This window comes from Suricata suricatta, chromosome 8 (assembly GCF_006229205.1).
Source record: "Suricata suricatta isolate VVHF042 chromosome 8, meerkat_22Aug2017_6uvM2_HiC, whole genome shotgun sequence".
NCBI lineage: Eukaryota > Metazoa > Chordata > Mammalia > Carnivora > Herpestidae > Suricata > Suricata suricatta.
In genome coordinates, this window is record NC_043707.1 from 78,793,991 (window position 1) to 78,808,575 (window position 14,585).

General features: G+C 41.1%; 1 protein-coding gene across 5 annotated transcripts in view; it reads right to left on the reverse strand.

Moving 5' to 3' along the window:
- Positions 1-7,677: 7,677 nt before the first annotated feature.
- The window catches only part of MIGA1 (mitoguardin 1), a 91,759-nt gene continuing 84,851 nt past the window's right edge, over positions 7,678-14,585 (reverse strand). For 2 of the 5 annotated variants that reach the window (XM_029947222.1, XM_029947220.1), the window contains one exon: positions 7,678-11,305. In XM_029947222.1, coding sequence (XP_029803082.1) covers positions 11,087-11,305 — 219 coding nt within the window. In that variant the 3' untranslated portion in view covers positions 7,678-11,086. Of the gene's footprint in view, positions 11,306-11,335; positions 11,546-14,585 lie in introns of those variants that run through there. The other 3 variants (XM_029947225.1, XM_029947224.1, XM_029947223.1) reach the window with 3 other exon arrangements.

Genomic DNA, 14,585 nt, shown 5'->3' on the forward strand with positions numbered 1-14,585 from the left:
CTGGGAACCCTCTGGCTGCCGCCGCCGCCGCCGCCGCCGCCGGCTCCAGCAGCAAGTTTCCATAAAAGTCCTGGTGCGCAGCCTGTTCCCGCATTCCAGGCGGGCCCAGCGCCGGCTGCAGCTGTTCCAGAACACTAGGCCAGTTCCCCCAACCCCCACCTCCGCCGTAGCGCCCGGACGGGGGGGGGTGGGTGTCGAGGAGGGAGACTGGAGGGGGGCGGTGGCTGCCAACTTTCCGCAGGAACCTGATGGTCTCCCCACTCTGGGTCGCTGAGCTTCTCACAGTGGCTCTGCCATCCACCTCCTGGCAGGGGCCGGGGCCGGGAGGCGGCCTCCCCGGTGGGTCCGGAGCGGTGTTGGAATGGGATTCATAGACCGTCTGGAGCTGGCTCCCCGCTACCCACAACCGGGTTGCCCTGGGGCCCACTTCACTCAGCGACTCTTCCAGTCCTGGTTTCTAACCCAGACGCCAGAGCCACCACCCTGTCTTCATCCAAAGCGTGGCCTTTGACTAATTTTTCTTTTGTTGCTGAGACCATAGGGCGGCAGTCCCGGGACCACTTCGTCTGGCTGTGGTTGTCTTTTTCTTGGCTTTCGTCTTAAACTCCAAGGAGAGTGATGATAGGGGAAAGTGGAAGGAGAAGGGGGAGGGAGAAGAGGTTTAAATACACCACCAACAACAAGTAGACGCAAAGAATACTTATATAATCTACCACCTTTCCCTAGTTAAAGGCACATCATCTCTGGTCTTTTTGAACTGAAAGCACCTGCGAATTATTAGCACCCACAGGCCTTTTCAACCAGACCACCAGCCTGTCCGTTAAACCCATCAGACAACCCATGAAAGGGGTATGGGAGATCTTCGGTTTTTCACTACATGCAGAAAATAAATAATAAAAGATAGAAGAAACAGAGAGAGCGAACAAACGAAAAAAGAAAAAATATATAAAAATCTTATTGTGGTAGCTTCCACAGAGATTCAGCCGGGACGGCGGCTTCCAGCTTCCCGCTCTGGGAAGACAGCGGTGCTCGGGTTCTATCTTCAGGGATATTGAAAAGGCTTTCCTACTCCCAGCTGTAGCTTTTCTTCTCCACCCCATTGCCATGCACTCAAGATGGAGATTTCTTTTTTAAGTTTATTTTGAGAAAGAGAGAGTGCTCATGCTACAGTGTTGGGGGGGTTGGGAGGGGAGAAGGAAGGGGCAGAGAGAGAGAATCCCAAGCAGGCTGTCAGTGCAGAACCTGAGGCAAGACTCCAACTCATGAACTGTGAGATCATACCTGAGCCGAAACCAAGAGTCAAACACTTAACTGCCTGAGTCCCCCAGGTGCGCCAGGATGGAAATTCTCTTAAAAGGTGTAAGCTGGTGGGGGCGCCTGGGTGGCTCAGTTGGTTACGCAGCGAACTTTGGCTTAGATCAGGATCTCATGGTTGGCGAGTCTGAGTCTCACATCTGGCTCTCTGCCTGTTTGGAGCCTGTTTTAGATCCTGGACTCCCCACCCCCATCTCTGCCCCTCCCCTGCTTTCATGCATGCACTCTCTCTCTCTCTCAAAAATAAATAAACATTAAAAAATTTATAAAAGGTGTAAGCTGAGGCAGCACAGAACCTGCTTAAGCCTCTCTCTACCTTTGCGTTTCCCCTCCCCTGCTCACCTGTGCGTTTGGGTACTCTCTAATAAAACAACAACAAAAATAAAACAAAAATACAATATCCACTCACCTCATTCACAGTATTCCCTACTTTGCTGCTCCGGTTTTATCCATATTGCAGATCACTAAGTACATGGTTTGCTTATTGTCTGCCCTCTTCCACTAGAATGTCTGTTTCATGATGGCAGGGCTTTTTTATTAGTCAACTGCTATATCCTCAGTATCTAGAACTGCATATTTGTTGAATGAAAAAATGGATAATGAATTGGTGAAGGCAGAAGAAGGCCTTGCATGCCATGGGTACCTACTAGAGCATATTCTTAAACTTTATTTATTTAGAGAGAGAGACAGCACAAGTGGGAGAGGGACAAAGAGGTGGGGGAGAGGGAGAGAGAGAGAGAATTCCATACAGGCTCTGTGCTGCTAGCACAGAGCCCAATTCAGGGCTCAAACCCACGAACCATGAGATCATGACCTGAGCTGAAACCAGGAGTTGGATGCTTAACCAACGGAGCCACCCAGGTGTCCCCCTATTAGAGTTTTGTAGGATGAATGGAGCCATTTGTTTCATGGGATGAACCCACTAAGTGGATTATCAGTTAAGAGAGCTTCTACTCACTTCTTTAAATCATAAAAATAACTGTACACTTGTAAGTTGGCAAGTCTAAGGAGGAAAGGGGCGGAATGAGAGTGTAACAGGGGACACTGGCACAGATCGGGAGTGAGAGGAAGGCTTCTCTGAGAAAGCAGCATGTAAGTGGACAGCAAGAGCACGTGTTGAAGTTAGGTAGGTGGGGAGTGGGGGGAAGAGGACATCCTGCAGAGAGATCAGCTTGTGCAAAGGCCCTGCAGCCAGAACAACCACAGAAAGTTCCATGAACTAAAGAAGGTCAAGGTGATGTGGTGAAGGGAGCAAGGGGGCGAGCTGGACCATCCAGGCCACCAGTCTAGATTAGATTAAGTTTAAATAGCTGTTTTGATTACCAATCTAGAACATTTCTCTACTTAAGGAATGAATAGCTTACACTTATTTATTTTTAATTTTATTTATTTTCAGAGAAGGGGGGGCAGGGGAGCAGGGGAATCCCAAGCAAGCTCTGCACTGTCAGCACAGAGCCCATTGTGGGGCTCAATTTCACAAACTGTGAGATCATGACCTGAGCTGAAATCAAAAGTTGGTTGTTCAACCAACTGAGCCACCCAAGTGCCCCAAATATTGTACAACAGGGTCCAGGGAGAGAGAGAGAAAACCCTGAGAACGATCCTGGCCGTTCTAGGGAGAGCAAGGAGGCTTGCATGGGTGAAGCTGAGTAGGCATAGGGTGAAAAGAGGAAGTGGATGGGGCAGGACACAGACGGTGGAGAACCCTTTTGTCTAACATTGTAAGGACTTTGGCCTTTAAGATGGGTGGTGTGGTGGATTCTGAACAAAGTAGTGACAGGATCTGACATATTTTTAACACGTTCGCTCTGGCTGATGTGCTACAAATACACTAAATGAAACAGGGAGACCAATTACAAAGCTTCCGAAATAACCAGATGACAGATAATACGAGTTTGGACCATGGTGATACCCGTGAAGACGGTGAGAACTGCTTGGCATATTTTTTTTTCTTGGTACATTTTAAAAAGTAGAACTGGTTGATTTTGGCAAAAGATGCAAATGAGGTGTGAGGACAAAGCTTTTGGCCTGAGGAACGGGAAGAACGGAGTTGTCAGTTGTCAGTTGCTGGCAGGAGGTTCAGGCCGGTGTGGTCAGGAGCTCAGTTTGGGGCATGCTAAATTTAAGACTATTTGAGGGGCCTCTGGGGGGCTCAGCCGATTATGCGTCCAACCCTGGATTTGGCTTGGGTCATTGTCTCACAGTTCATGAGATCGAGCCCCTTACTGGGCTCTGCACCAACAGCCTGGCACCTGCTTGGGGTTCTCCCTTTCTCTCTCTCTGCCCCTTCCCAACTCACACACACTCTCTCTTGCAAAATAAATAAATACATAAATAAAAAGAAAAAAAAGACTATCTGAAATCTAAGATTTGCCATTTTTTAATAAACATTCCTCATATACCAATCAGGAATCACTTGGGTTTATTCTCAAGCTTGATTATATCGGTTGCACGTTATTGAAATGATATAAACATTACAAAAAGGAAGAACTATAAAAGCAAAGTAAGTTATAGCTTTTACAAAAGCTAGGGTGAAAGCTTTGAAGACTTGACAAAAGCAAATAGATTATAAAAATCACCATCAAACTAGGTGTGGGGAAGACAAATGTATAAAAGCAGCTGCAAAATTATGAAAACTAGGAGGATTTGGCATTCAATGTAAGTTTTTTCTCCTTCAAAAGTAAGGGAAACTGGAAATCCCAGATGATGATTTAGATGTATCGTCTATACAACAGAGATATCTCAGAATACCAAATGGATCCACACTCCTAGTGAAGGCCTTGACCCTAATCAAATTATTGCCTAAGGAATACATATTTGTGCATTTAAAATACCTACTTTAACTATATAGAATGTATTAGGACTCCCTGCGGCGGTATCCAGCCGCTAAGATGACCCCAGATGATCCTGCCTTTTAATATTCACACCGTGTGTACTCTCCTCCCATGCTGTGCCAAGGCTGGGCTGGATGATCAACAGAACATGGCACAAGTGATGGTGTGCTGCTTCCGAGCCTAGGTTATGAAAGATACTGTGTCTTTGGCCTTGGTATCTCTTGGATTGCTCACTCTGGAAGATGTGACCGTTTTGACACTTATGCACTAAGAGGCCCACATGGCAAGGACCTCACACCCCTTTAACCACAGCCATGTGAGTAAGCAAGTCTTGACAGCAAATCTTCCAGTCCTGCTCAAACCTTCAAAGGGCTGCAACCTCAGGAGACACTATAAGCCAGAACCACCAGAAAGCCATTCCTGGATTCCCAACCCTCAGAAACTGGGAGATAATGTTTGTTTCAAGCTGGTAAATTTTGGGATAATTTGTTATGCAGCAGTAGATCACAAACACACCTGTTTTAATCTACTTTTAAAAGTATTTATTTTGAGAGATGGAGAGTGGGGGAGGGGCAGAGAGAGAGAATCCCAAACAGGCTCTGCACTGTCAGCTCAGAGACCCATGTGGGGCTCGAGCTTACAAAATGTGAAATCATGACCTGAGCTGAAACCAAGAGTTGGGTGCTTCGCCAACTGAGTCACCTAGGCTCCATTAACCTTTTTTTTTTTTTTAAATGTTTGTTTATTTTGGAGGAGAGAAAGAGAGTGAGCTGGGGAGGGGCAGAGAGACACACACAGAATCCAAAGCAGGCTCCAGGCTCTGAGCACAGAGCCTGATGCCAGGCTTGAACCCATGAGCCATGAGATCATGATCTGAACTGAAGTTGGACGCTTAACCGAGCCACAACTTTTTTTTTTCTTTCTTTTCTTTTCTTTTTAAAGAGAGACAGAGAGGAATGCCTGAATGGCTCAGTTGGTTAAGCGGCTGACTTCAGCTCAGGTCATGACTCACAGCTCATGAGTTCGAGCCCCACGTTGGGCTCTCTGCTGATAGCTCAGAGCCTGGAGCCTGCCTCAAGATTCTCTCTCTCTGCCCCTCCACTGCTCATGGTCTGACTTTCTCTCTAAGAATAAATAAGCTCTAAAAAAAAATGAAAAGAGAGACAGAGCTCACACACAAGTGGGGGAGGGGGGCAGGAGAGAGAATTTTAAGCAGGCTCCTTGCTCAGTGTGGAGCTCAATGCAAGGCTTGATCCCATGACCTTGGGATCATGACCTGAGCTGAAATCAAGAGTTGGATGCTCAACTGACTGAGCCTCTCAGGTGTCCCCCTACTTTTTTAAATTAGCCATCTCCTAACCGCATTAAGGATCCAGTCCTTTTTAAAGTCTGTGGGCCTATTTTCTCAGTGTTGTTCAATAAATAAATAAATAAATAAATAAATAAGTCAACAACAAAGTTCTGGAAGTCCTATATTTCAAGTGCTTGCAAATGTCAAAGTGCTCCTCTGTAGTCATATATTATGGTATTATTTCAAACACAGCAAATCACAAAAGTTCTGTAATCTCCTATATATAAATGTACTTTGTGAAAGGCTTTTGTGACACACATTACAGACAGTTAAAAGCAAAATGTTGAGGTGATATTTGATGTACAGGTTGCTTTGCTGTGGCTTTTAAGCAAAGAATAGAGTGTCAAAGGAACGTTTGCTTTTTTCTTCTATACTAGAATTCAGTCCTTCCCTGCCCAAATGATGAAGGTTACTTAAAGGTTTTCACTGTTCAGATGTAGGGAGAGAAAAAAACCCACAACACCTCAGCAGACAAGAGCGCTGTGCAGCTGATCAAAGATGTCAGCGGCATGAGGAGAGGGAGAGATTAAAGAGGAAGACAAGGCAGGATAAAGTATTACAGAATCCAGGGTATAAAAAGAAATACTTCGTAATAAAAGTCAAAAGTGGTGTAAGAACAGTAAGGAAGATGGTGGGTAAACCAAATGAGTTAATACAGATTTCCAGCAAAGTCCTACAAAAAAAAGTAAAAATAAGACACTGAGATGCTTGTACAGATGTATTGTAAACATACCTAAAATTTCAGAGATATTTAAAATTTTTATTTTCATTTACTTATGTAATCTCTATACCCAGGGTGGGGCTTGAACTCATAGCCCCGAGATAAAATCACATGACCTTCCAACTGAGCTAGCCAGGTGTCCCCCAATTCAGAGATGTTTAAAATACAAAACATTGGGGCGGCTGGGTGGTGGCTCAGTTGGTTGGTTGCGTGTCCAACTTCCACTCAGGTCATGATCTCACAGGCCGTGGGTTTGAGGCCCACTCTGTGCTGACAGCTTGGAGCCTGGAGCCTGCTTCAGATTGTGTCTCCCTCTCTGTCTCTGCCCCTCCTCCGCTTGCTCTCAGTCCCTTTCTCAAAATAAAGACATAAAAAAATAAATAAAAAACCAAAACATTGAGTTCAGGCAGCAGGATCGAAGATGGCATGGGACAGCAAGGAGGGTGGCAGGTGACAAAGAAAACAGAAGAGGAGATGGAGACGCTGCTCCAGATCCCGGTCCATCTCCAGCCCCATTTCTGCACTGGGAAGACAGTGACCTTGGACTCATATGGCGGCTGCTGTTTACGTCCAGACAAACCATTCTTTGCCCTCTGGTGCTTCCAGCGATGTCCAGGCAGCACCCCCCACCTTGACTGTGTCTGAACTCTGACGAGGAAGTGGTGGGAAACGGGATGTCTGAAGGGACGGATGCACAAACATCAATTAGATAATTTTTTAAATGTTTTTTTTTAATTTTTGAGAGAGAGAGAGAGGGAGAGAGCGGGAAAGAGACAGCATGAGTAGGGGAGGGGCAGAGAGAGAGGGAGACACAGAATCTGAAGCAGCTCCAAGCTCTGAGCTAGCTGTCAGCACAGAGCCCAACACAGGGCTCAAACCCACGAACTGTGAGATCATGACCTGAGCCAAAGTTGGATGCTTAACTGACTGAGCTACCCAGGCGCCACAATTAGATACATTTATATTGTGTTTGACAGCATTACCAATCAAAACCCTTGTCAATTAAAACACAAGTATTCTTGGGGCACCTGGGTGACTCAAGTTAAGCACCTGACTCCTGATTTCCACTTGGGTCATGATCCCATGTTGGACTCTTGCTGGGGGTGGAGCCTGCTTAAGATTTTCTCTCTCTCTCTCTCCCTCTCTCTCCCCCCCCCCCCTCTCTCTCTCTCTCTCTCTCTCTCTCTCTCTGCCCCTCCTCCACTTGCACACATGCTTTCTCTCAAAAAAACCAACCCCAACACTTATGGCTTTACTCCTCATAAAACTGTCTTTTCTCCCACTTAGTCCATAAAGAAAACATCTACTGTGGCACTTGATTCCAAGAGTTTCGCAGTGTCTGTTCTCGGTGGCTGTGGTCACACAGAGACAGAAAGTTCCCGTATGTCAGGGTCTGAGGAGACAAGTGTGATCTTGAAAATGTATGTAAGCATTGTATAAAATAGTCAATACATCAGTAAGATGTACCATCAATTTTTTATTTGGCAGTAGAAACACATCCATGTTACAGAGTTTTATTTTGGCTAAAAAGCCAGTGCTATTTTTTCCTGCTACTGTAGTGTTTCACTTTTACATAAATTACTAAGTACAGTCCTTACATTTAGGAAGTAGACACATTTACTAATATCAGCCAAGTAAAGATAATACATGATTGTCTCAAACTAAGCGAAACAATAACATAATAGAATCATTAGGAACAAAGAAAGAATGCCCTTATTTCCATTAACCACAGATTATACAAATTCTTGAGTCTCACTTAGAGAAACTTCTAAATATGACTAACCTAAGCAAAAAACAACAGATTTGAATTCAGCCTCATTCTTATAATCACTTTGAAATATATACTCCAAATAATTTCCTATATGTGTTCAAATTAACTAAAATAAAACCAAGTTATGTTGTGAACATAATTTAAAATTTCTGGTTATAAATGTCACAGAGAAGTATGTTAAATGTTACTTTGGCATTCTTATTTCATAAGTTTAAAGGGATAATTAATTTTTTGTGATGCAAATAATCACTCCTTAGGTAATCATTTAAAGTAAAAAACGTGACCTTTTTTAAATTGAAACAGTTGACTCACAATGTTGCATTACTTTCAGGTGTGAACATGTTCCATCTTTAAGGCAAGAGAAAGTTTGTAAATTTTTTTAAAAGTCAGAAACAACAATAGAATCAAAATAAATGGATGCAAATAAACAGTGATATTTTCCCAAGAGAAGGTTTTTTGGAGCTGACTATAACAGTATGAAAAACTTGGATTCTTTTTAAAAAAGTAATCTCAGTTTGATATTTAATAAACATATTGTAAGCCTTTGAGAAGAAATAAATAGCCTTTTAGTTGAACAAAAACATAGAGAAACAAAAATAGAAGTTAGCAAATATAAATCACCTGAACACTGATCTTTTTTCTTCCAGAAAACAGGAGGAAAAAGCCATTTTCTCAGGATGATTTCAAGGCCCTCTTACCAGGTCCACAGGGGAGCGGATGTTACTAGGACTCGCGATGGCAACGTTAAGTGTCAAACAGGGTTCCTTCCTACAAGGCTCTAGACTTAGTTTAATCCTTTCTTATTATTACAACATTGCTTTAGCTGTTTAACACAATTTCAAGGCAAACTGAAATTGGTACACATATCTTAAGTACTCTTCTGTGGTCAGAACCGTTTTTGAAAGACGTTTCTTCTAACAAATTCAAGTTTCTTCCCTTACAATTGAGAGGTTTTCCCTATACTTACTACCCTGAAGTTGTACTTGGTCACTCTTGTCTCTTTTGTCAAAGGCCACAATGAAAGCATTTTTGCTAAAGTAGTAGCTACACAACCACCCAGAAACTAATCAACTCACTGATTTTGACAAACTAACCTCTTGAATATGGGTGGCTTTTTTTAAGGTGAAACGTAAAAGAGAAGAGAAAACACTTTCTGGAAAGCCATTCATCTTATCTGATGAAATAAATTCCCCAGAGTTATCTTATATATAGCAGCATTATTAAATAGTGCAATTCTTCAAAATAGACTTCAAATAATATCTTCCTCAAATAAAAAAGTAATTAAGTTTACTTCTAGCTTTGTTTGTAAAACCATAGCTTAAAACATTTAGCCTCCCCGCAACCCTGCAAACAGGAAGATTAATATAAGCAGTAACTGTCCTGTCTACACAATGATGGGAATGTGTGTGTGTGTGCGCACGTGTGTGTACACATGTGTGTGTGTGTACACGTGTGTGTGTGAGTCATTCAAGGCCAGGGGTACTTCAACAACAAACTAAAAATACAAGAGATTAATTAAAAAATAAAACAACATATAATGGAGTTTTTACCTTTGATACTTCTAATGATGTTCCTCCATCAATAAATAAGAGTTATGAATAGCCAACTGTTAAATTAAGAATATATGTAAAAAAGGTCAGGAGCTAAATATCAGAACAATATTTCATACTATTTAACGCTCTAACCCACATATTATGGAGCACAGAAACATGATAACAGCATCAAGATTCTGAGACTCACAGTTTGTAACCAATATTACATAAATATGGCACATATGTAAATTTAAAACCTTAAAAGATTATGCTTTTCCCCTTTGCTTTTCATTTTCTATTCATTAATCAGAAACTAGGCACTTTAATCTAAAAATTCATTTTTAAAAAATATACTTTAGATCTTTCTGGGTAACTCACGCCTAAAATAAATAAAGTACACTTTAGGACCATAATCAATGAATCCAATCCATTGATTTGCTGAGTGAGTCACTTTAAGTGGTATGTGATTTAGACACAAAATTAATACAGCTCTGAATGTATCTAATGTACCCTGAAGCCATTTGTTCATTTGTTTATCATAAAGGACATGAAATACTCTTCCATACCATTAAAAAATATTTTGTTCTATATTCGGGGGGGGGAACATTTTAAAACCTCACTAAGATTCAAAGTATGAATATTTTTAAAATAGGGGCATAATATGACAAACCCCCAGGGTGCTAAGTTCTAAAGAAGGAGAAAGGAAAAATTATTTTACTGTATCCAGATTAATCCCTTCAGATATTTATTGGGAGATAGTCTCAAAACGATACACACAAGAAATCTTAATTACCTCTCACAATTAATAAATGTTACCTTCTTAATATTCATTCAAGGGAAAATGCTCTAATCTATAACAAGATAAAAGAAACTTCTTCAGTCTCTATTCTAACTTATAGGACCAACAATATATTTTGGAAACTGCAGTAAATCTAATATAAACTCGTAAACTTCTCAGTGTCAATTCATATAAATGTTTCATAAGATAGCCATTCCAATTTCTTTGATTCAAACATAAGCGAATGCACAAGCAATTATGTAAGCAGTATATATTAAACACCATTACTGCCCAAACTTGATTAAACAATGAATAACTTTACAATGAAAAATATATTTTCAGGCAAAGTTAAACCTGTTGACACGAGGAGTAATATATTCTTACATATGTGGGCCACAAAGGTCTTGGCTTAAGTGTATATATTCTAGGTGCAAAGCATAAAAACAGAGCTTTTGAGAATGATACTGGACATTGCAGACAGCTTCAAGACGACATCAATTAACTCCCAAGTACTGGTTTCAATTCAAGCACTATTTCTGTAAAATATATAACATTTCACCACACTTAAATTATTACCTAAAGACTAGAAAACGTCACTTTGGATACAGTACGCAGGGATTCAATGATAGAACTTCTGTGTAAATATGGTAGGATCACTTGTTCTTGACAAATTTTTTTTCCCTCCCTGAGTCCATATCCCCCAATTCCTTGTAACGTGTGTTACAAAATCAATAGTTACCTGAAATATTTCATAGCACACTCAAATGGTATGGTTTTTATGATACCTATTGTACTTTGGCTTCCAAGAGGCCACTGGACATAACATGACCATGACTGCTTATACAACTACTTGTGTGCCTCAGTGCATCAGCTCCAAGGTAGGCCAGTAAGAGTTCAGTGCGGCGAATAAGTAACTGCATGAGGTCTTCAGCCAAAGTCTCTATGCTGGAATAGCGCACCTTCTCGAAGTCAAAAATGTCTCTGAGAAAGAAAAGAACTTGATTCTGGAAAATGAACACAAAACAAACTGGCACTTAGCAGACCAAAATTTTATTAATCTAAATAGCCGTTAATATTATAACAAGCATTGAATTAGGAGTCAGAAGGCCGGACTCCCAGGGCTAGTGCCATATCCATTGGAAAAGAGACCTTGAACAAGTGCTTCAACCTTTCTTGGGTCTCATTTTCTTTTTCTGTAAAAGAAGGGATAATACTACTGGTCCTCTGTACCATTCAGAGCTGACCTGATGATGAAAATGAAATAATCCATTGGAAATACCTGTAAACCCTGAAAGCACTATATAAATGTTAAAGGACTATTATTAACTCTTTCCCATTAACTGACCCTTTCATTGTTACCACTGAACACTGGTACTACTTTAAGATAGAAGAGTAAAATATTTCCCAGAATTGTAACTTTTGATTGTTTTAATTAATTATTTATTTTTGAGAGAGAGGGGTCGGGGGAGGCAGAGAATCCCAAGCAGCCTCCACACTGAGAGCATGGAGCTCGATGCAGGGCTTGAACTCATGAACCATGAGAACACGACCCAAGCTGAAACCAAGAGTCAACGCTTAACTGACTGAGCCACCCAGGTGCCCCATTTTTAAGTTTTAAGTGTATATTTTTCTGTACCTAAAAAGACTTAAGAGACATGAAAAATAAAAATTTCAGATTTCAAATCAGTGGAAGATCATGGAAGATACTGCCTTTCAGTAAGTTAATACTTCTGATGAAAGCCATTTTCTAAAACTAATGTATAGCTGACACAGTGTTAGTCTCAGGTGCACAACCAGGGATTCAAGGAGTCTGTACATTACTCAGTGCCCACCATGGCAAGTGTAGTCACACCTGCCACCACACAATGTTATCACAGTATTACTGACTATATCCCCTGTGCTGTATGTTTCATCCCGTGACTTACTTATTTTATAACTGGAAGTTTCTACCTCTTAATCCCTTTCATCTATTTTGCCCACCCTCCCAATCCCCTCCCCTTTGGCAACCATCAGTTTGTTCTCTGTATTTATTTACTTAAGATTTCTTTTTTAAGTAATCTCTACACCAGATTACTGAGATCAAGAGTTGTATGCTTTACCGACTGAGACGGCCAGGTGCCCCTCTGTATTTATGATTCTTTTTGTTTATTTGTTCATTTGCTTTGTTTTCTGGTTTCCACATATAAATGATATGATATGGCATTTGTCTTTCTCTGGCTAACTTCTTTCACTTAGCATGATACCCTCTAGATCCATCCATGTTGTTGAAAATGGCAAAAATCTCATTTTTTTCCTGAAACTTATTTTTTAAATTTTTTTAAATGTTTTATTTATTTTTGATACAGAGAGAGACAGAGCATGAGAGGGGGAGGCGCAGAGACACAGAACCGGAAACAGGCTCCAGGCTCTGAGCTAGCTGTCAGCACAGAGCCTGATGCGGGGCTCGAACTCACAAACGTGAGCTCTGACCTGAGCCGAAGTCGGAGGCTTAACCGACTGAGCCACCCAGGCGCCCCTCTGAAACTTATTTTAGGCAAGTTGTATACTACTACATATTAAGTCTCAGCCTGTTATGTCATGATGGGAGAAAAAAAAGTAATTCCAAAGAACAAAAAATAAAAATACTTTCTATCCTACAGAAATCAAATGTTAAAAAGTACTAAGAAGGCACACTTCATAGATTTCCTTGACTTTATACCTGGACAAGTCATTAGCAATCAACCTATCAAGCCCCCTCATCTTGGAGATGAAGAAAAGGAGGACAGGGGCACCTGGGTGGCTCCGTCGGTTAAGTGTCCGACTTCGGCTCAGGTCATGATCTCGCAGTTCATGGGTTCGAGCCCTGCATTGGGCTCTGTGCTGACAGCTAGCTCAGTGTCTGGAGCCTGTCTTCGGATTCTGTGTCTCCCTCTCTTCTGACCCTCACCTGCTCACACTGTCTCTCATTCTTTCAAAAAGGGGGAAAAAAAAAAGAAAGAAAAAAAAAAAAGAGGACAGAGCATGATTTGCTCAGAGTCAGACTATTCATTAGTGACAGATTAATTTCCAGTCCAACTTTCCCCATGAAACACATACCTTACATTTGGGAGTTCAAGAAAACCACTCAAAAGATTGGTCAGTTTTGAATAATAATATTTGAAAATAAATATTTCCTAAGCATTTACATAAATACTATATTAACAGCACATAAACATAGTAATTTAACTTTTTATTTTTTATAACATTTCTTTCTCTTTTTAAAAATGTTTTATTATTATCTATTTTTGAGAGAGAGACAGAGTGCAAGCCAGGGAGGGACAGAGAGAGGGAGATACAGAATCCAAAGCAGGCTCCAGGGTCCAGGCTCCAAGCTGTCAGCATAGAACCCGATGCGGGGCTCAAACTCATGAACTGTGAGATTATGACCTGAACCAAAGTCAGACGCAAGACCAACTCATTCACTCAGGTGTTCCAAAAATTTAACTTTTAAAATCAGCAGTATAGTGAAATGCCCAAACTTAGAAACATCAAAAACTTTCAAATTCATACTTTATTATGTTTACTTTTATTTGCTCCTTGAAACTCAGCCTAAATTCAAGACTATGAAATAGTGAGGCTTGGGGTGCCTGGAGGGCTCAATCGGTTGAGGGTCTGACTCTTGATTTCAGCTCAGGTCATGATCTCACAGTTCATGGGACTGAGCTCCATGTTGGGCTCTGTGCTGACAGTGCAGACCTGCCTGGGATTCTCTCTCTCTGCCCCTCTCATGCTCGCATTCTCTCTCTCACAGACTCTCTCAAAATAAATAAATAAACTTAAAAAGAAATAGTGAGACTTTCCTTGGCACTGTGCCAGGCAGAAAATGCTGCAGTGCACTGTAACTTGTGTTTTGTCATACAATTTAAACTTGCATGTTATTTCTAACACCTGGGATTTTATCAATCATGTTAACCTCGAACCAGATCGTAGCTCGAAATTGCCTACATGTGCAATAAAGACAGGTATTTGTTTTATAAATTTCAAAAGGGTCCAGACATGAAGAACAACTGTCTGCAGCAACTTGACTGTAACATGGTTAACACCATCCAAATATGTGTCTCCATTATAGACGGAACTGAATTGATAAGGTAAATGGACTTATGATATCTACACCAGGATGAAGCACCAAATCTATATAATAATGTTCCACTGGCATTTAAACACTAAATTTAGGTGATTTTTTACAACTTTACCTTTTTTTAACATTCTTTTTGTCTACATCAGCTAAAGCAAAACAATAAAACTTATCTGCTTTTTGACTTAGAA